The 21,591-nt window shown below is 45.7% G+C and overlaps 1 protein-coding gene across 4 annotated transcripts; it reads left to right on the forward strand.

Moving 5' to 3' along the window:
* Nucleotides 1-715: 715 nt before the first annotated feature.
* Nucleotides 716-21,347, forward strand: LOC114788397 (cytoplasmic protein NCK1-like). Of its 4 annotated transcripts, XM_028976938.1 has the most exons (5): nt 767-830; nt 6,967-7,056; nt 7,506-7,737; nt 17,965-18,680; nt 19,675-21,347. In XM_028976938.1, exons 2-5 carry the CDS (start codon nt 7,027-7,029, stop codon nt 19,867-19,869), a joined length of 1,173 nt encoding a protein of 390 aa, XP_028832771.1. In that variant the 5' UTR covers nt 767-830; nt 6,967-7,026; the 3' UTR covers nt 19,870-21,347. The 4 variants fall into 4 exon arrangements, with proteins under 4 accessions (XP_028832772.1, XP_028832773.1, XP_028832771.1 ...); XM_028976939.1 differs by lacking the exon at nt 6,967-7,056 and having other exon boundaries at nt 716-830; XM_028976940.1 differs by lacking the exon at nt 6,967-7,056 and having other exon boundaries at nt 718-830; nt 7,511-7,737.
* The last annotated feature ends 244 nt before the right edge of the window (nt 21,348-21,591 follow it).

Consider the following 21,591-nt stretch of genomic DNA (forward strand, 5'->3'; position numbering starts at 1 on the left):
AGGACACATGCGCACAATACCCGATTGAGCCGAGGCTGGACGGACTCCCCTGCTTTTTTTACTCCAAGATCAACTTCTCAATGCAAAATGCCCCATGCTCTGCTAAATTGCAGCGTTTGTTCGGCTCGTCTTCCTGTCCACTTTGTTTATGTTCATAAGATGAGGATCTTGACCCTGGTCAGTGTGAGAACCGCAGAACCAGCTTCCGGTTGGTGCTGGGCCTGTCCGTTTGAACATCACGCTGGGCTGAAGGGTCCAGACAAAGCTTCTGGACAACTGGGAATAGACTGAGATCTTGCTAATGACCACTTTTCAAATAGCGTAATGTCTGACCAGTTATGTCAGAGGACAAGGACATACTGTGGGCCCAGTTTGTTTTTCTAATGCACTCTGTCCAGCTTTTATTTATCACTCTGGGTTAAGTGTCTTGCTCAGGGACACGAATGGGGTTTGAACCTGTAACTTTGTGGTCTTCAGGTTCATAGGCGAATAGCAGCCTTCGTCTTGTCTGATAATAAGCAGTAATTAGTCAAGTGTTAATGCATCTTAGCACCCTTGAACCGTAAAGAACGCAACGCGCGTTTTAAACGCGCCTCAGCGCGGCGAGTGACAGCGCTGGGAACCAATGACTGCAGAGAGTGGAGCTGCGAGCAGCCAACCGGCTTCGTCGGTGGGCGTGTCTTTTAGAACACGTGGTATTGATATTGGTATTGACCGAGCGGATTCGCGTCGGATTGATTAAGACGGCGGGCGCAGCGTGGAGCTGGAAACGGGACAGGAACCGTGACCGATCCACGACTTCGGAGCCGCGTGGAATCTCTCCAGTGCACGTGAGTTTAAAAAAAAAAAAAAAAAAAAAAAAAGGATCGTGCGTGTATTTTATCATCACTGGCACACCTCTCATGATAACCTTGGATCGAAGCGAGTCGATCACACCGCAGTAGGAGACCGTTTATCGTTATGTTACGTGGACTTTTACTATTACTTTTTTACTTATTAACGTGTAGTATGGGCGCCAGTGTGTTATCAGACAATTCACGATACAATCACAGGGCTCTTACTTAACCCACCTGTTATGTTGCGGGTCAAATTGACCCATTTTAAATTTCAAATATCTAAAAAAAAAATAGTTAAAAGTATTTTTTCAGTATGAAACTACTTGTGCTTGGCTTAATAAGAGTAATCAACATATAAAATAAAAATGGTTCAAGGTCTTTACTTAAAAACCGTCCAAGACCAAATCATATTTCTAGACCAGGAGTCGACAACTTTTAACACTCCCGATTTCCACAAGAGAGGGCGGGGGGAAGCACCAGGATCCGCGAATTATTTTTCACGTGTAAGATGATAACACTGCATTTTTTTTTACCATGTGCCATGCATATAAGTCGCTTTTGTGCAACTATTGTTGCAAAGAAATTGTGCGGCCGAACATGTTCGGGGAGAAGTGCAGGTCTAACTTAGCAGCGATGTACACAACTTGCTTATCAATTTAGCCAACATATGCAAATCATTAAACGCTAAATATTGCAAACAACTGTTGGTTTAGATTCTTAAACGCTGCTCTAATTTAACAAGACTGGTTAACAGCTCTGGTGGGGGTAGCGGACATGTACGTCATTTCTGACGCAAAAATCTAAACTCCTTGCATTTTGACGTTGTCACAATATTCAAATTTCGACCTACCATGTTAAAAAATAAAAAAACAGATAAAAAGAAAAATCCACTTAAATTATTTATTTTCCATTCCACAGGAAGTGCTGTGTAAGGATGAAATATATGGATAGATCTATGACAACTAGATGGATTTACATTTACATTTACAGCATTTGTCAGGCGCCCTTATCCAGAGCGACTTACAATCAGTAGTTGCAGGGACAGTCTTATGCGTCTTGCTCAGGGACACAATGGTAGTAAGTGGGATTTGAACCTGGGTTTTCTGGTTCATAGGCTAGCTAGATCTATGACAACTAGTTAGTGGTCCCCTTATACTGTATCGGAAGTCTCTTTCTGAGATTACATGATTGGGACCTTTTTAACGGTGCAGGAACGAGTCTTTGCCATGTGACGTAGGGTAGGCTGGTGGCACTCCGCTGCAGGGGTGTTATGGGGTGGAAACAGTGAAAGTGAAGTAGTTGTCATTGTGATATACAGCACAGCACACGGTGACACAGTGGGTGAAATGTGTCCTCTGCTTTTAACCATCACCCTTGGTGAGCAGTGGGCGGCCATGACAGGCGCCCGGGGAGCAGCGTGTGGGGACGGTGCTTTGCTCAGTGGCACCTTGGCGGATCGGGATTCGAACCGGCAACCTTCTGATAACGGGGCCGCTCCCTTAAACGCTAGGCCACCACTGCCCAAAGTCCAAGGTGGTGGTGCTCTAAGGTGCAGAGTTTGTTTAACTTGTGCGTAGGGTTTAGATAAGAATGAGGGAACCGATCGTGGGAAGTAAGTGTTCGTCTGCCATCGCCCTGCTGTATGTTTGTTGCTTCCAGCAATGGAGCAGTGATGTCACTCCTGTTTATTTCATTAGGCAATCTGTAAATTTATTGTTTATTTATTTATTTATTTATTTTTCTGAAAAGCGGATCTCATAGTGAGATAATAGTAATCTGATCACATAAATATACACGTTGAAGATTGACTAATTTGACCAGAAAGCCCCTGGGAACCATGACCGTGAAGGGGGACTGCAGAGTGGCGTATAAAGAACTTCTGACTTCCACATTTTCATTGCCGCAGGCTGTTGACACCAGCACATTGGGTAACTCCATCCCCAATTTTCATCAGATGAACTTCCGTAATTTGTAATGTTTCCCCGCACCTTAAAGTTGCCATGAAGATGCCATGAATGAGCTGAACTGAGAAGAACAGCCGTTGTAATGCATCGCAGCACGGAATTATTCGGGTTTTTAGGCTTATTAGTCGTGAATTCACCAAAGTGCTACAAGAAAGGCGTCGCTGGAGCTGTCAGGGAAAAAAACGATGATTGTCAATTGCTGATTTCAGAGCAAACGCACCGTGGAGTGTACGCGCTTCTGATCCCAGACCAGTAGAAGCACAGCGGGGTTCAGCTCAAAGAGGAAGCGGGGTTCGCGTGCATCACCCTCACGTTCCCACCATGTAATGCGGTTTTTAACTATTCCTCCCACGTTCTGTCACGGTAACAGTAGGGTAACCACAGGGGTTCCACAAGGCTCTGTCCTTGGCCCCCTTCTATTCTCAATATACACTCACTCACTTGGTCACATCATCAAATCACATGGCTTCTCTTATCACTCTTATGCTGATTACACCCAGCTCTATCTGTCATTCCCACCAGAAGATGCTACTATAGCAACAAAAATCTCGGCCTCAGACATATTGGCATGGATGTCTGAGCGACACCTCCAACTCAACCTATCCAAAACCGAGATTCTGATCTTTCCGGGCAACAATTCCCCTCAGCAAAACCTCTCAATTCAAATTGGCTTGCTACTGTTAACACCCACGGCATCTGCAAAAAGCCTTGGAGTTTGGATAGATGACAAACTGAGTTTGAACCATCACGTTGCTGCGATCTCCAGATCCTGCAGGTTCACTCTCTACAACATTCGCAAGATTCGGCCTTTTCTCTCGCAACAGGCTACGCAGCTCCTCGTCCAGGCCACGGTCATCTCCAAACTCTACTATTGTAACTCTCTCCTGGCTGGAGCCTCTGCAGTCACCATAAAACCACTCCAGATGATCCAAAATATGGCAGCCCGCCTCATCTTCAATCAGCCAAAATACACCCATGTTACACCTCTTCTCTCCTCCCTCCACTGGCTCCCGGTAGCTGCTCGCATTGAGTTCAAATCCTTGATGCTGCCTAAAGGGCTGTAAATGGAACTGCGCCCTCCTACATCAACACAATACTACCTAGATACACTCCTGCACGCTCTCTCAGATCAGCAAACGAAATGAGACTGAAAATTCCTTCTTCACGGGGTCTCCGATTCCAATCAACTCTGTTCTCCGTTGTTGTCCCTGGCTGGTGAAATTTCACTGAAATGCTGTGGATTTCCGGTATCTTTTATTCAATTTTGGAGGCATTGGGGAGCAGCTGTGGATACGCTGGGGACAGCCGGGACCTCTGGGAGACGGGTAACGCGCGCAGTACGTCACGCTGACGAGAATCGCAACAGCATCCAGCCCACAGGTAGAAGAATGGCAATGACCTCATTCAAACCTGTTCCAAACCTTTTTTGAGCGAAGTATCTTTATTATTATTATTTCAAAGGTGCTAGAAACATAGGAGCCGTTATATAATTCTGCATTTTATAGTCTGACTAGTCGATGACTATCAAAATAGTTGTTAGTTGCAGCCCTAGTGGGAATAAAAAGCCACCAGGATGATTCCCTTAGTCAGCAAGGGGAGAAAAAAAAAAAAAAAAATTGAACTTAGTTTCACTACTCACCAGGGCATTTTTGGCAGAGCTACAGTTCCCCGTTATTAACTCTACCACCATGCTGTCTTCCTTCCTTAAAATTGTCTTAGGGTAATTTTGTGTAGGGTCATTTAGAGACGTCCTTGTTTTCTCTGAAAATGAGTTTGAATAGAAATAAATAAATAACTAAATGTATTAATAAGAAATAGTAATTGATGACTGAAAATACTGATTGATACCACAGATACTCAACTTTGGAGTAATATCTGATTGTGGACCACTTTATTCCTTGTCTAATCCGCTTTTAGCTATACTAAGATCAACACAAAATGGCTGCATTAGTGAACACAACATAAATTCCATTGGAACCGTTGCTGCGACATTTGTGCAGATATTAGATTTATTACCATTTCCAACATGGCTCGTGTTCGGACAGGAGTTTTGATCAATGTTTGATATTTGTAAATATGTAAAACCACGATTCATAAGGGACTATTTCACCAGAGAAGCATATAAATGGCAAACGGAAAGCAAGGCTGCGGCCCCTGAAACACAGGAGAAATGTTCGGGGGCAGAAACACAAGTGTGGGCAGAAATTTCCATTTTGAACCAACTTTGAACCCTCTTGTGTTAACCCGAGGACAATCCCGAGGACGATGAGCAACGATTGGCCTTTATTGCAGTTGTAAACACAGCACAGCACATGGCGACCCAGCGCAACGTGTCCTCTGTATTTAACCCGTCACCCTTGGTGAGCAGCGGGCAGCAGTGTGTGGGGACGGTACCTTGCTCGGTGGCACCCTGGCGGCTCGGGATTCGCGCTACTGATTACGGAGCCGCTTCCTTACCCAGAAAACACTGAAAAACTTCAATCACGAGGACTGGGAATAAAGGGATGAAGTTGTCTGTGCCTACAGCCAGAATACAGACAGTATTAAACTACATTAAAAGGCTCAGTTTTAATTTCTTTTTTTTTTTTTTTTTTTACGGGGAAATGGAGAGTATTGGGGGCCCGGACGCATGTTCTCCCCACCTCCGGATTTCTTGCTTGTGGTTGGACATGGTGTAGTAAGCTGGCTTGTTGTGGCGGAAGTCCCGCGGCAGGAAGCACTAGTTGACTCAGGGAACCCTGTAGTTGGAAAATGCCGGTTTCTGGTGTCATGAGGTCTGGTTTGTCGTGACTTGCCACGCTGCACAAATCCACGCACTTCCTGTTCACAACGGGTTAGGGAAATTTCCCTATGTTGCTGCAATCCTGATGGTCAGATGTTAAAGTGAAATATTTATGGTTGGAAAAACACAATGGGATTAAGCCAGGTCCTGGACTAAAAGTGTTTTTGAATGGAAACATACCCATAACCACTTTAACCAACTTTATTATCTTAAAGGACCCCTATTATGAAAAATAGTGAGATGATTTAACATTAATATGAGTTCCACTAGCCTGTCTATGGTACGGCAGTGGCCAGAAATGGCGGTAGGTGTAAAGAGTGCCTTGGTCATTCTGCTTCACCGTTCAGAGATCTGGAATTTGTCCCCTTATGATGACCTCCCGTTTCTCTGCTCAGAGAATTTAACCCCCTTTGCTCTGTCTGCTGGTCAGCATTTGATCCTCAGCACTATTATTTTATTCAATTTATTCCACATTAATAATAGAATGTTCTAACATGCAAAATAATTATCATTTGGTTTCTTTTTAAATGGGCTAATTAACTGTCTGAGGTTCCACGAGGAACTTCCACGTCTCTTTTATGCTTCAGCAGCACTTTTAGTGCCCAGTTTACAAGCCTGTTTTGAACAGAGGTCCGTGTCCTTGAACCCGGATCTGATGCCGCTTTTCTCCACACAGGCGGGGGAAGTGCATGTCCACCCCATTAATGCTGCCGGTTCCTGAGCTGTAGCAGCCACCTCCTGTGGTGTCCCCCCCACCAGTCGGTTTAATTAGAGCAGACAGACAGGAAGGAGTAATATTCCTCCTAATAACCTAATGAATCCGAATCTAACAGAACGCCAGCAAAGCACGGCCGCCAGCAAGACCAATTTAATATACAATTCAAATGGTCAATAAAACGTGGAAACTAATTCTCGTGTCTGAATTTAAGAGCCTGAATGGTGATTATTACATGGCGCTTCCGCTGATAGAAATATCATCTTATCCTGTTATTGCGCTATGGACGCGGTGCCAGCCTGCCAGTCCCGGGAGGCATGACGGGATGGTAGTAGCCTAGGGGTAAGACACTCGCCTATGAACCAGAAGACCCAGGTTCAAATCCCACTTACTACCATTGTGTCCCTGAGCAAGTCACTATTTCCGTGTTCTCTGCATAATTTAGTCCTAGTCTGGCTCGTTCCAAAGTTGTGGCAGGATTGGCATTTCCTGAACGGAACTGAAAATGCTTTACTTTTCTTTCAGACTATTTTCTGTATGAATGTGTCTGGTTTGCCAGGGCAAATTTTTTTTTTTTTAATTGAATTTATTTTTATGCTGTGTATGCTTTTGCAATTCTATATTGCTTGTGATAATGAACAATCACTAGTGAATTGCTTTGTTTCCTAGACAGTTTAGTTTTAATAATGAACATATCGGGCGGTTCTATGAAGGTGCTCCTCCCCGTTGATGCCAGGCTGCAGCCTCGACGTGTCACAGGTACGACGCAGAATCGATTACTGCGTTCAGCTCGGGAAACCGCGGGTGAAAGGGGTCGTTTATTTTTAGCCGCACGATTGTGGCCTGCGCATACAGGGTCCCCAGGAGGAGACGGGTGGCGAGTGAAATGTGGGACGACTTTTATTGTTTCTGTCTGACCTGTTGGCGTCAGGATGCACTAGTAATACTGCTTACCTAAACTATCCTTCATAATTCCTGTTTTGTGGTGATCGGGATTCCAAAAACTCTTCCTCTGACTTTATATTGTAAGTTTTTTTTTTTTATATATATGTATATTTAAATGTAATATAAAATGCAGATGTAGTCTACAGCCCCACCTGTTGGTCGCGTGGTGTGGTGCGTCGAGACAGGAATAGATGTTAGTTGGTATATCTCTCAATAACTCGCACCGTCTCTCTCTCTCTCTCTCTCTCTCTCTCTTTTCCTAGACCAGCATGACTGAGGAGGTCATCGTGGTTGCCAAGTTTGATTATTTGGCTCAGCAGGAGCAGGAACTGGACATAAAGAAGAACGAACGGCTCTGGCTGCTGGACGACTCCAAGTCGTGGTGGCACGTCCGGAATGCCACCAACCAGACGGGATTCGTGCCCTCCAACTACGTGGAGAGACGGAACGGCGGCGGCAAGGCCTCGCTCGTGCAGAACCTGAAGGACTCTCTTGGTGAGAAGGCGCTGCGCGGATTTGAACTGGCCAAATATTTATTCAGCATTCTCGTTTAAAGTGAATGCGATACACGGTGAAACGTGTCCCCGGCTTTTAACCGTCACCCTCGGTGGGCAGTGGGCGGCCACGGCAGGCGCCCGGGGAGGTGCTGTGCTCGGTGTATGATGTCAGATGAGCGAGCTGATATCCCAGCTATCGGTGTGCAGAGAGCCTAGAGGTAATGATGTTAAACTGTAATCTGATTTTTCCTTCTATATGAGCCGGCTTTACCGCCAAACGACAAGTTCCACCCACTGTGGAGAAAATCACCAGAAAAAAAACCTCGCTTATTTCGGGATGAAGCCATGAGAAACATTATACCTGATGAGGATATCATTATTGTATATCTATTAAGCTGGACGTCATTCCTTGTAATATAATCATCACATCTTTTTGTCAGTAGATTCGGCTGATTTTAATGCGATTTATTATCACATTTGTGTGGAAAATATGCATTTTAGTTATTTTCAACACAATAGGGCCATCCGTGGACCACTTTAATTTGGTAAAGCTCATGGTCACAGGTAACGATTTTATTTATTTATTTATTTATTGCTTGAGAACCAGACCAACTTTTGCATTACGGCAGCAGAGGTCACCGTAAGATATGACCTGAGGCCTCAGATGCGGAAAAATGATTACTTCTCGACTCGACGGGTCGCGAGGCCCATTGCTGCATATGCTGAGGGGGGGAAAGAAGGTCTTCGCTTTGAAAGCCACACTGCTAGCGGTTCAGGTTTACGGCTTTAGTCCTTCCGCTTGTGAGCAGTATAAACACTCCTGGATGAAATGTCAGCTCCCCCCCTTCCCCGCCGCGGCACGGGGACAGTGCTGCCTATTATCGGCGGGTCATGCTCTGGAGTAATGGACGGCGGCTGGGGTGGGGGGGGGGCTCCTCGCTCATTAAATGCAAGTGGAGCCGGAATCGGAGGGGGGCCCGGCCGGCTCTTCCTTTCCCTGCGGCGCTGACTGCTTCAGGTTGCTGGTGAAAGTCGGGGCGCCTCGGGCCTTCTTTTATTTCACTTTGACCGTTTTTATGGAGAACGCGTCTGGTCGCTTATAATATCTGGGACAAATCGGGAGCCTGAGTTTATGAATCAATAAAATGTCACATGATGGGTGATCTTTTTTTTTTTTTTTTTTTTTTTTTTTTTCCCCACACATTCTACAGTTTGGTTCTTATAATCAGGAAAAAGGAACATTAGGGCACATACCTAATACCCAGGGTGCTAGTAGCCTAGTGGGTCACACACTCGCCTATGAACCAGAAGACCCAGGTTCAAATCCCACTAACTACCATCGTGTCCCTGAGATTTTCTTTTTAATGCGCGTTGTTTTAAACACTGACTTACATTTTATATATATATATATATATATAAAGTCAGTGTTTTTTATACAATCTCCAATTGTATAAAAATGGTCCTTAATGCGTTTTTTTATTCCTCGTGCAAATGTGTGTTTTCCACCATGACTGGTTTTAAACCGGCCATGCCGGGGTGATGTCTGTCTTTCTCTAGACTTGCAGCTAAACCGCCTCCCTTCCCCCTAACACACACACGCACACACACACACAGAGGAAATGCAGTCCCTCATTCAAAGTGACCTCCCAAATTACAGCCCTCAGCACGAACCAGGTGCTTCCAAAAGGTGTAATCCAAGACACGGCGCTTTCCAGGGGAGCCGCGGCGCTCCGTCAGCACGTCTGCCGTATCTGGCCGGGGCTTTCTTCGCCGAGCGTGCCTCTGTGCTGCCGGAGGCTTCAGAGCGCGGACGTTAGACCCGTGGACAGCGCGGACTTGCCGTTCGTGTGGAGTGACAGAAAGCCCGGTCTGAGAGACGCGCGGTTGCCGTGGCGGTGAGGCCCGGGGACTGCGTGGGGGCCCGGCCAGCAGCTGTGGGGCTTCAAAGGAGGCCCTCGCGCCCTCCCATTGGCTGCCGGCCGTCGTGTGGGCGGGTGCAGGGCCGCTCCACTAATAGCTTTGGACTTTCAGGAAGTTCTCGCGGCTGCTCGGCGCTGAAGAGGGAGAGAAGGGGAGAGGGAGTGAAAGGGACGGCTGTGGCGTCGAGTGCGGAATGGACATGGCAAGCCTTCTGAAACACTTCTTCCGTGAGTTTTTCCTCCGATTTTTACTTGCCTTTCCAGCAACACGAGGACACACTTTCTTTCTAAAATCCATTTTTAATCTACTTTTATTTGGGTTTTTTTTTTTTTTAACAGTTTTTCTCTTTTTTTTTTTTTTTTTTTTTCTCCCCCCTTCTTTCTTTCTCTTCTCCTGTGTGCTTGAATGTGGAAAAGGCGTGGCAATCTGCTGCGATGTGTGCTGCTTTACGTAAAAAGGCTGGAAGCGGGGGTTTCTGGGAGAGGCTGGTCTCTCCAACCCGGGGTGGACGAGGGTTTCAGAGCTCCAGCTGAACCTTGTAATTGCACCGCAGAGACGTGGTAATCAGGATCACAGACCGAGCTAATTCTCTCTCTCTCTCTCTCTCTCTGTCTGGAGTAACCCCCCCCCCCCACCCCCACCCCCCCGCCTTTCATGGGAAAAGTCTTAACAGAGCCACGTATGTGTGCGGGACATGTCCACCCCCTCGCCCCGAGCGCTGAGGAAAGCTCGGCGTGTGTTTTGGGTGCCAGGCCCGTGCGCCTGGGTGAGTAACAGACGCGTCGGAATGTCACCACAGGCCGGACGAGAGAACCGAAAATTAGCCTCCTGAAGGACCGACCCTACCGGACCCCGACCCCGGAGTGGGATTTGGTGCCCCTCCCTCATAGAACAGTTTCCATGGCCACATCACACTTAGACGGGGCGCTTATTTACGCCGGGGGCTACGACTTTTTGATTTGCACTCGTTCATCTTGTCATTGCAAAGGGCAAAGGGCACACCCTCGCGACATTTCAGATTATTGCCGACTGACCTCATCATGCCAAAGTCCCATCTTTATGTGTGCGGTGTGGGTTTGAATTCCCACCTGAATTCACAGCGCAGCTGCTTTTCTAGCGGCGCTTTGTTTTACGATTAAAATGCTATTTTTAATGTTGCATTTCTCAGTGAACCTGGAACTTCGGTCTCATCTTCACTCTGGTATCACTGAGGACCACGCTCTTTATGTTTTACATTGCTAGTCAAAACTTTTAGGAGGGTTTTGTAAAGGTCCCCTGACATTAAAATGTCACTTTATTTAACATAATACGAGTTCCCCTGGCCTGTTTATGGTCCTGCAGTGGATGGAAATGGCGATATGTGTAAAGAGTGTTTTGCTGTTCAGAGGGCAGCAGCTCAGACGGTCTGATCTGGAATTTGTCCCCTTATGACTCCATAGGTAGAAAGGTTACCTCTCATTTCTCATGCTTATTCCGCCCAGACAATTTCCCACCGATCCCATAAAACATTATCTCCACCGACCGTCATGGCTTCCAAATGTGTGAAGGATGTAAAAATGAGCACAATTATTATTAGTTCCATCACACGAACCAGTGGGTTAGTTAAATTTTTCCTGGAAGAATGTAGACATTCCTGTCTGCGGCAAACATTGTGGTTCGTGAATGTGGTAGGTGTTGATGACGTCATTTCCGCGAGTGTCCCCTCAACTTCTATAGGCCACTCTCCACCTCATTAGCATTTAAAGCTACAGACACCGATGCGGCGCATCCTGGGAACTCTCATTGTGGGACTGGATCAAAGAGAAAAAGTGTCTAAGACTTATATGAAAGCATATATTTACATTTACAGCATTTACCAGACGCCCTTATCCAGAGCGACTTACAATCAGTAGTTACAGGGACAGTCCCCCCCTGGAGACACTCAGGGTTAAGTGTCTTTCTCAGGGACACAATGGTAGTAAGTGGGATTTGAACCTGGGTCTTCTGGTTCATAGGCGAGTGTGTTACCCGCTAGGCTACTACAACCCTCATGTTCATATATGTTCACTTGCGCACAATATAAAGCGAATGAATTTCAGTTTTTAAGCTTGTTTCCATTTCCGGAAGATCAGAAGATCTGTGGAGATGTTGTACAAGGTGGCAAGCACATGCTGAGTAGCTTTCAGCCAGCTAACAATCCTATTCTTTTCTGTGCATTTGTATCAGGAAAATTGAAGTTTTAAGCGCTGTTAGTGATGTTCATGTGCACATCCTATTCACAAATTACGGAAGTTTTTACGGAATTTGTAACATTGTGACCCGCAAGCTGTCGGCTGTGGAGCCCCCTGGTGGTTGTGAGACTACAAGGACTTTTTTTTTTTTTTTTTTTTTTTTTTTTTTTTTTTTTTTTTTTTTTTCGGGAGGTTGAGTCTCTAAAAAGAATGGCATGATGAGTGTGTGTGTGTGTGTGTGTGTGTGTGTGTGTGTTACCCCTGTTATTCTGCTGCACTCCTCCACCTTCCGAGTCGAGGGAAGCGGAAAACGTCTAATTTAAGGCAGATTTTTCTGCCGCTCCCGGGCAGGGACGTGGAGCGTAGGAGGAAGCGAGTGGCGGCCGAGTCTCCCTTCCTCCGCGCTTCTCGGGGCCCCCCTCGCCGCCGTCCTCCGCCCTCCCGCTCTTTCTCTCCGGCTCAGCTGGAGAGCGTTTTATTTCCCGCTGAACACTGGGAAGGGCGTTGCGGAGTGCAGTGACTTGGCAAGTGGGAAGCGGGAGGAATTTCCAGACAAAAGCCGAGCTTCAGAGGACGCTTAACCCCCCCCCGAGCTGCTGTCATGTCCGCTTTTCTCGTTTCACTTTCTACCTCTATTTTCCTGTAGCGGCTGGACAGGAGGGTGTAGGTTATTATGTGGGGAAAAGGGCAATAAGTCTGTCCATTCTTGTGAGGAGAGGTCAGCGGGTCAGGGTGATGTAGAAGTCCCCGTGTTCTCCACTGTGGAATCATTACACTTAATGTCCGTGGTGAGATTTACAACCAACTTTCACTTGGAAGTCTACTTGACCCAATCAGACGTCACAACCCACAGGTCTAGATCTAGGTCTAGAACATTTTCATTTACAGGTTCGAACCTGGGTCTTCTGGTTCACAGGCAAGTGTGTTGCCCACTAGGCTACTACCACCCTACTAGACCCATAGATTGTACTCTGAATGTGTGTAGGATCGGGCGTAGTTCCACGCTTCATACGCTCATGACCATTATTTCTAAAAAAAAAAAAAAAAAAAAAGACTAAGGGAATTCCGACAGGCTGTTACTGGTCTTTTACATTTACGGCACTCGTCAGACGCCCTCATCCAGAGCGACTTACAATCGGGGGGACCGTCCCTGTAACTACTGGAGACGCTCTTGGTCCGGGATACGATGTAGTACGTGGGGTTTGAACCTGGGACTCGATGCTCTTCTGGTTCAGCAGGCTACAACCACCCTACTTAGTCCATCTAGTCGTTCGTTTTCTCTGTTCGAATGGACGGTTGCTATATTGTTTTTTTTTTTTGTTTTTTTTTTAAATTCCACTTTGCTGGGGTGGTGATGGAACATCGGGCCTGGCTTTTTGAGCCTAGTTGAAATTTTGGCGTGTGTTGAAGCCTGCTGATCTTCTGCCGGGCCCTTCTGTTTGTACCATGATGTCACCAGCAGCGTGGCCACAGGTCAAACTGGGAACAAAAAGATGGGGCGACCAGCCTGTGTTTGCCTGGACCCTTTCCAGGGTCTCGGAAATGAAAACCGCTGCTTTTCACGGGTCCGGGAATGCCGTTAATCTTTCGTGTCTTTTAATCGGACTGTGTGGACATTTTTTTCCGTTTGGTCCTTGAGATCGGAATGGTTTAAATGTCCCGGTGAAGTTTCTCTGTCCCAGCGGACTTGGGGCAGATGACGGGGCTGTTATCCTGGCGGGCCGACTGAAGGAAATGGGACAAAAGCAGGCTAGGCCGCGTGTCCCCGGCTGTGTGGACTTTTTGTTTGAGACCCGAATCCGTCAGCTGGGATTCCCCCTTCTGACGTTGCTGAAACTGGGGCTGATTTTCTGGTCTGTCCCTTTAGAGGACGCCTAGGAGTGTTGGGACTGTGACTTCATCCACTTTTTAATGTCCCCAAGCTGTATGACTGCATTTATTGGCTTTTAATGCAATAAATTCAGTCAAACGGGGTTTTTCAGCGCTTTCTCCCTCTCCAGTTCATTTTAAAGCAGTTTTATATTGGCCAGGAAAATGGGGGCGGCGGAGGCAGAATATGACACTTTTATAGGTTCTGCTTGTTCACCTAAACAACGCAAAAGGAAATCCTACTTTCATCTTGCCAAAAGCGCGAAAGTAACGCGCGAAGTCCTTTTTAGGCTCTGAAAAATGCAAGTAGATGGTGGAAAAAGGGATCCACACGGTGCTTTTCCAGTTTATGGCAATATTTTGCTATTTTCACCACCTGTAGTGTGGAATAGAATGAAAGTATTCATAATAATATGAATATTTTACCGTTTAACTTTAGGGAGCGTCTTGATCGCGGGGAGAGGGGATGGCGGTGACGTCCTGGGTCCAATTTTTACCTGTCCAGGAATGTCCTGCCTGTTTCAAAACGTAAAGAGTAAAGAGTGGTGCACACAGTGAAATTTGTCCACTGCATTTAACCCATCACCCTTGGTGAGCAGTGGGCAGCCATGACCGGCGCCCAGGGAGCAGTGTGTGGGGATGGTGCTTTGCTCAGTGGCACCTCAGTGGCACCTTGGCGGATCGGGATTCGAACCGGCAACCTTCTGATTTGGGGCCACTTCCTTAACCGCTAGGCCAAAAAACCAGGGATTGAACCAGGGACCTTTAAATCTTCAGTCTAACGGTCTCCCAACTGAGCTATTTCGGCTCAGGCTTACCTACTCTGAGAAGATAGGATTGCATATACAATTCGGGTGGAAAATGTGCACTATTTCTCAGATTGTCCTGGACTAAGATGAAAAGCGGGACAGGAAATGGAGTGAAAGGGCAGATGTTGGAGACTGCGGTTGTATATTACGGTTGCCATATGCCGCCGCCTCTCCATTCCGGCGTCAGCTTAATGAAGCTCAGGTTTGAGAGATGACATTCTGGCAGAGGGGCCGCCGGGGCTGGAAAACGCTCCCATGTGCATTTGGACGACTTGTTGTACTACACATGTGGTTCTTTTCTATTATCCAAGTCGACGCAGCGCATTACTGGCAATGTTTGTTTCTTTTGGGGCCTGCAGGTCAAATGTGATTTCCATGTTGCGGGGAATCGTCCGGAGTTCTGGTTTCGCGTCTCGCTGCTGCACTGGTGTTCTGGAGTCCATCCAGGACCTGTTGATGGAGCTGGGCTCCTCTTGCATCATTGCTGGTGTCTGTTGTTCCATCTGGCTTTCATTTTAGAGCCGAATGTCTGAGAGCATTTAGACATTTTAGAAGTTCTAAAACAAACGTTTTTTTTTTTTTTTTTCCTTCACAAAGCCGTAGAACAATGTTACGCTCTCCGGAGACCTGTTGTCAGATATTACTAGTGCATGCACGGGACTACGTGGCCGGTTGGAATAAAAAAAAAACAGGATTGGGAAACACTGGATTGGTGTTTGTCTCCATGATTGCAAATGTGGTTGCTATGGGGTGGGGGTGACGAGGATGATGACACAGACCCCCCTGAATCCTGTAGCGTCATGGCAACAGACAGACACCCCTACGCTTCCCCCTTATCATCTGTCTCAACTTCCCTAAAGACGAGGCTTAGTTCCCGCTACTGGATTTCAGTGGCCCTGCCTTGCATCACAGACTGGAAAAAGCTTATAGGCATGAAATTGTGAATCAAACCGAATACTGTGGGTGCCACGATGTAGATTTGTTTTTAGTGTATAGTCAGGTTATAACTTTAGTAGGGATGTACAGTTCTGTGCCGAAATCGGTTTGTTTGTTTTTTTTAATTTATATATTGGTGGTGACGTTTGCACCAGGCAACGAAATCTAAAAAGTTAGTCAAATATTGGCCAATACCGATATACAGCCGATATTGCCTTTCAAATATTGATACCATTTCTGCGCATGTTGTCCAGCACGGTCTCTTTTGGTTCTATGTTAATGAATTAGGTTGTTTATGCTAGAATATGAAGATTACAAAACGATTGCAACGATTCACATCAGCATTTTAATGTGCATGTAGAGTGCAGCAGGAAATGAAGAAATCACTGTTGTCTCTGGCTCTGATGGGAAGGACCACTGCTATGTATGTGTTTATATATGTATGTGTGTGTGTGTGTGTGTGTGTGTGTGTGTGTGTGTGTGTGTGTGTGTGTATATATAAAATGTATTTATTTCTTAATGCACTGAGTCCGTATTCTCTTGAGAATGGAAACTATTCGAGGCACGCGCTGACACTGCCCTCTCTCCTGGGAGCGAATCAGACGCCACCGTTGCACGGCCTTTGTTACGTTTGCATGATAAGCAGTGCCGTGGGCAGAAAATGATAGTCGGTGCTGTGCTGTAATTTGAAGGTCCAGCTGTCAGCCATGACGACCCAGTGATGATGACGTTTGTGAATCTCGCTGCTGCGTGTCGCTCGTTACAAGGACGGGAAAAGGAACTCGCGAGTTACTCTATTTTTCTTTCCCCCACCCATGCTTTGTTCAGAGAGAAAAATCACGAACCTTTTCAGTGGGCGAGATGGATGTGGAAAATAGGGCCTTTTGGGTTTGATGGAAGTGCAGAGTCTTGACCGACTGCATCCATGGCCTGGTTGAATTTCTGTTTTTTAAATACACTAGACCTTGCACATTTGCATTTGTACTAATATTAGTAAGAATTTCTTAAAGTTCGATGTGTGTGTGTGTGTGTGTGTGTGTGTGTGTGTGTGTGTATATATTGTGTGTGTGTTTCGTGTGTATTGTGATTCTCACAAGAACTGTCACCACATAAGTGATGAGTGTGAATGCAAATCCTGTCACTGACCAATTGAGCTTCATTGGCTCACGTGTGTGGATCTGTTGGAATGAACAAGCTGGGGTCCATGCGCCGTCTTTGGCGCCAGGTTCCAGACAATAGGGCATTTCTGGCGAAATTATCGCTGTACATAAAATCACACTGCACCGCCTTCCACAGCAGCAGGAATTTTTTTTTCTCTCCACCCAGATTTGAGTATGAGAAGAGGGTTTGTTAACGGAGACCATTCCCCGGAGAGAAGAAGCGGTATCATACACACACACACACACACGAGTCCTGTGTCGAAATAAAACCAGGCATTGGTGTCGTGCAGGGGCCGAGCGGCTGGATTACCCTGCAATTAGGTCATTTTTGTAAAAAAAATCATTTATAAAAAGATTTATAAAAATAAAAAAATAAAAAAAATAAATTACTTTTCCTTTTAATTACTTACTTTTATAACCAATTACCAGGGGAAGAAACTTAAATTGTTCAAATATGTCATAAATGTGGAGGCCGTGGCTCTGCCTCCTCCTCCATTCGTGGAGCTCGCGTAAAGTAATGTAAAGTAAAGGGAAGAGTCACGCCTGTAAAAGTCGACTTTTGAACTTCTCCATTGCCATGTCTCTCCTGCAGTTGAGTTTGTGTCCACCTCTGGTCTGCTTACCATGAAGTTTAATTCGACCTCGGTCAATCACTTAAGCGGTTGTCTTGCGCCTCTTCTTGCCTCAATGTGTGCTGGTTGCATAAAAACAGCTTAATTACAGTAACGCGTCATGTTCACCATAACAGTAACATAATATTTGGTTCATTACCCATTACAGTCACACCATTATTGTAACACATTTATTCCAATCGCTGATACCCACCCAGCCATTTTTATTGGGGTCTAATTATTTCTGGCACGTAAAAGATGAACTTTTAATGAGTATAATGTTTTTTTTTTTTTTTTATTAATCAAGTTTAAAAAGGGGAGGAGCCCAGGTTTCACATGCTCAGGTGTGGGGCGGCATCCATCTTCTCCCTTTCTCCTCAGTTTCCCTCCGTTATCTACCTTCATAATGCCCCTTGTACACAGGGGATGTTAAATGTGACCACGCCCGCTACCAGCATGTAGATTGTCAGTGCTTTTAATCCATAACGTCTGATTGTTGACCTGATCGAGGCATCAGGGTCGGTGTGAGTGTGTCATGGAGGTCTGTTGAGCAAAAACAACAAATGACCATATTTTAAAGTACCGTTGTGTGGTGTTCATTTTTTATAAAAACATTTCTTTAAACAAAATGGCCGACTACATGGTGAAAAATAGATTGTTCCGAAAACCGCAAGATGTATTTATTTCTCCGTGTCTGTCCGTTCCTGCAGGGATCGGGAAGGTGAAGAGGAAGACGAGCACCAGCGCTGCCTCTGGTGCAGATGGAGACGTGGACATGTACGGCGAGCGCCTGTACGACCTGAACATGCCCGCGCTGGTCAAGTTCAGCTACGCGGCCGAGAGAGAGGATGAGCTCTCCCTGGTCAAGGGCACGAGGGTCATCGTCATGGAAAAGTGCAGTGACGGCTGGTGGCGAGGGAGTTACGATGGACGCTCAGGCTGGTTTCCCTCCAACTACGTGACTGAGGACGTGGACAGGCCTGCGGGGGGCGAACTGGTGGGCACCGCGAGGGAGAAGTCTGGGCCGAATGGGCCGAGCGCGAACGGCTGTCGGGTGCTGCACTCCGTCCAGGCCCTCTACCCGTTCAGCTCCAGCAGCGACGAGGAGCTGACCTTTGAAAAGGACGAGGTCATGGACGTGATCGAGAAGCCAGAGAACGATCCGGAATGGTGGAAGTGTCAGAAGGTCGACGGCCAGGTGGGCTTGGTGCCCAAGAACTATGTGACTGTGCTGCAGGACTCCAATCACAGTTCGGTGAACGTGGTCCCGCCCACCCCCGAGTTTGACCACATTGCGCCCGCGGCTAGCGGGAAGTTTGCGGGCAGACAGTGGTACTACGGCCGAGTCACCCGTCACCAGGCGGAGGTGGCGCTAAACCAGAGAGGTGAACAGGGTGACTTCCTCATCAGGGACAGCGAGTCCTCGGTAAGGTCCACGCTTTTTACACATCTCAAATCTCTGTTTATGGTGGTTTATGAAGTGCAGCAATAAAATTATATTAATTTACATTTTATTTACATTTTTTTTTTTTTTTTACAGCACATAGATTATCTATTACTCTATCATTGCGCATGCTTTTTTAAAAATATATAAAAGTTTGGACCCACCTTCTCATTCAATATGTTTTCTTTATCTTCATGACCATTTACGTTGGTAGATTCTCACTGAAGGCATCAAAACTATGAATGAACACATGTGGAGTTATGTACTTAACAAAAAAAGGTGAAATAAGTGAAAACATGTTTTATATTCTAGTTTCTTTGCTCTGAGTGTTTAGCACTTTGCTCAAGTGTTTAGCACTTGTTGGGGTCCAGCTCACCCCAAACCATCTGGATTGGGTTCAGGTCCGGTGACTGTGGAGGCCAGGTCTCCACTTTTTGTTAAGTACATTACTCCACATGTGTTCATTCATAGTTTTGATGCCTTCACATTGAATGAGGAGGTGTGTCCAAACTTTTGGCCTGTACTTTTTTGTAAATATTTAATTACATCTTTTCTTGGGACAACACTTTGATAGAACATAAAGTCCCATTTATATAACAGTGTAGATTTACCGTCCGCTGCAAATAATCCAACCCATCGACACGACTGCTGTAATGCGCTGGTGTTGTAAACTGCAGAACTGTTCTAGTCTCCACCACCCTCGCCCGCGCGTCCTTCCCTCTGATCAATGGGTGGTCTGTTCGTATGAACTTTAAATGACATCACGGCTCTGCGACGCGTCCTTCGTTTGGGATTTACTCGAGGGCCGGAGTGGGAGAGACATTCCTCGCATAGCTGCCCAGCAGCGACTCTGCCCCGTGCTGCAGCAGGCACCTTGGCTCCTGATGGTTTTTAAAACCACCGACCAAACGCAGACATGCATGCAGTTGCATTTAGGATCTGACTTTGAGTGTCTCTCTGTGTTCCTCTCCTCTAGCCGAACGATTTCTCCATTTCCCTGAAGGCCCAGGGCAGGAACAAACATTTTAAGGTGCAGCTGAAGGATGCCCTGTACTGCATCGGGCAGCGTAAGTTCAGCACCATGGAGCAGCTGGTGGAGCACTACAAGAAGGCCCCCATCTTCACCAGCGAGCAGGGCGAGAAACTCTACCTCGTCAAGCCGCTGACCTGACCTGACCTGGTCTGGGCTTCGGACTCTTCCCATTGATGGACACTCAACTGTACTATCTCTCCAAATGGACTTTTTCCCTGATCTCTGTATTGCAACTGTGTATTAACAAGTGCTTATGTGATTCCCACTTTCCAAATGCTATTAACCGGTGGTGGCGGTGTGGAGATGCTCCTCATCATTGAACACTCAAGTGCATGAATCACTGTCACTCACTCACTTATACCAAGGTCTTAGACAAGAGAATGTCTTTAGAACGCTACACACAATCTGATGAAACCTGGACCCGAACATCCCCGCTGTTGCAGGGAAGGAAAAAAAAAAAAAAAAAAAGTCATCTTTAGCACATTCGTCTTTTTATTCCTTTTCCAGGGCGTATGCTGAGGTCAAAGGTCATAAAGGAAAGCAACACGCTGGGACTGGGCTGGTCTGCTGTACGTTGGTTGATGACCCTTGGTGCACTTTCCTCAACTTTTTTTTTATTTATTATTTTTTTTTATTTTAAATTCTGTGCCCTTCATTCCTCATAACTGTGTCTCATATGTTTTATCAGTGGCTGGCCCCATTATGTATTAGAAGTAGAGGAAGCCGAACAAACTGAAACCCAGAATGAAGGCCGCCTTCGTTTGCATTTTGTCCGGCCTTTGGCTGGGGCTGGTAACTGTCCACGATGGCTAAATGAAGTGGCAGGCTGAACAAACACACGAGAAAAGACGTTTTCAAGTGCAAGATCTGGACAAGTGTTGTAGGAAGAAAATGAAAAATGTTTAGCAGTATGACTTAGACTGAGCGCATATTAATACAGGGATTACAAGTAAAAAACGTACCTTTGTTGAACCAAAGTGTACTGGTTGTTATTCAGCCTACTTAGCGTTAACCTAGAAAAAAAACAATTCAAGCCTTGTGCCTTATCCGCTATTATCTGCATAATATGCCAGTGTTGCTTTGCAGTACTAAATTTGAGTTTAGAATCTGTATATATATAATAGATATGTATATTTTTCAAGGTGGAGACAGACATGTGTAGCAAGTGACCTTAACTTATTTTAGCTGGTTTTTATATTAACCTGTTGTGTACACTTTTACACTCTGGGATTACTGCTTTCCATTGGGCACTTGCTCAGTCTTGGTCCTTTTCTTTATTTGATTTCTTTTTAGTGTCCGTGAACTGTGATACACTTGGTCCCATGTATCATTTTTTTTTTTTTTTTTTAACTTAAGTTTGATACGCAACGAGTTAGAGCCAGAGTGGTCCATTCTTATCCCTTATAAGCAAAAGTCTTTTTCAAAGGTCACAGAGTCGGTCTTGTGTCGGAGCCTTTGTGAGCGCTGAGAGGGACTGTTTATACTGTGAAAATGAATGCATAGGCCTCTTAACATTTATGAAGTGGAGGTGGCTAACGTCATTTAGCATTTTTTATGTTTCTGAGAGGCTTTCCTTGACTTTCCAATTAAGTAATAAAATTACTTTAGCGACATCATTCACTGTGTATTTTTTAATATTTACAAAATGTTTTAGAATACAAGGCATTTACTTTTTATTTATTTTTTTGAACTTGTCATTGTGCAGAGTAGACCAATCTGCACAATCTGCCTTGTATCATAGTTGAAGTAAATACTATGTGTGAACAGTGCAAAATTTAAGTACATAAATGCAATAATACTTTATTATGATTAATCCCATTAATATTGTTGTTAATCTCATATTGTGGATTTCAGACACTG

The sequence above is a fragment of the Denticeps clupeoides genome, chromosome 4, assembly GCF_900700375.1.
Source record: "Denticeps clupeoides chromosome 4, fDenClu1.1, whole genome shotgun sequence".
Classification (NCBI taxonomy): Eukaryota; Metazoa; Chordata; class Actinopteri; order Clupeiformes; family Denticipitidae; genus Denticeps; species Denticeps clupeoides.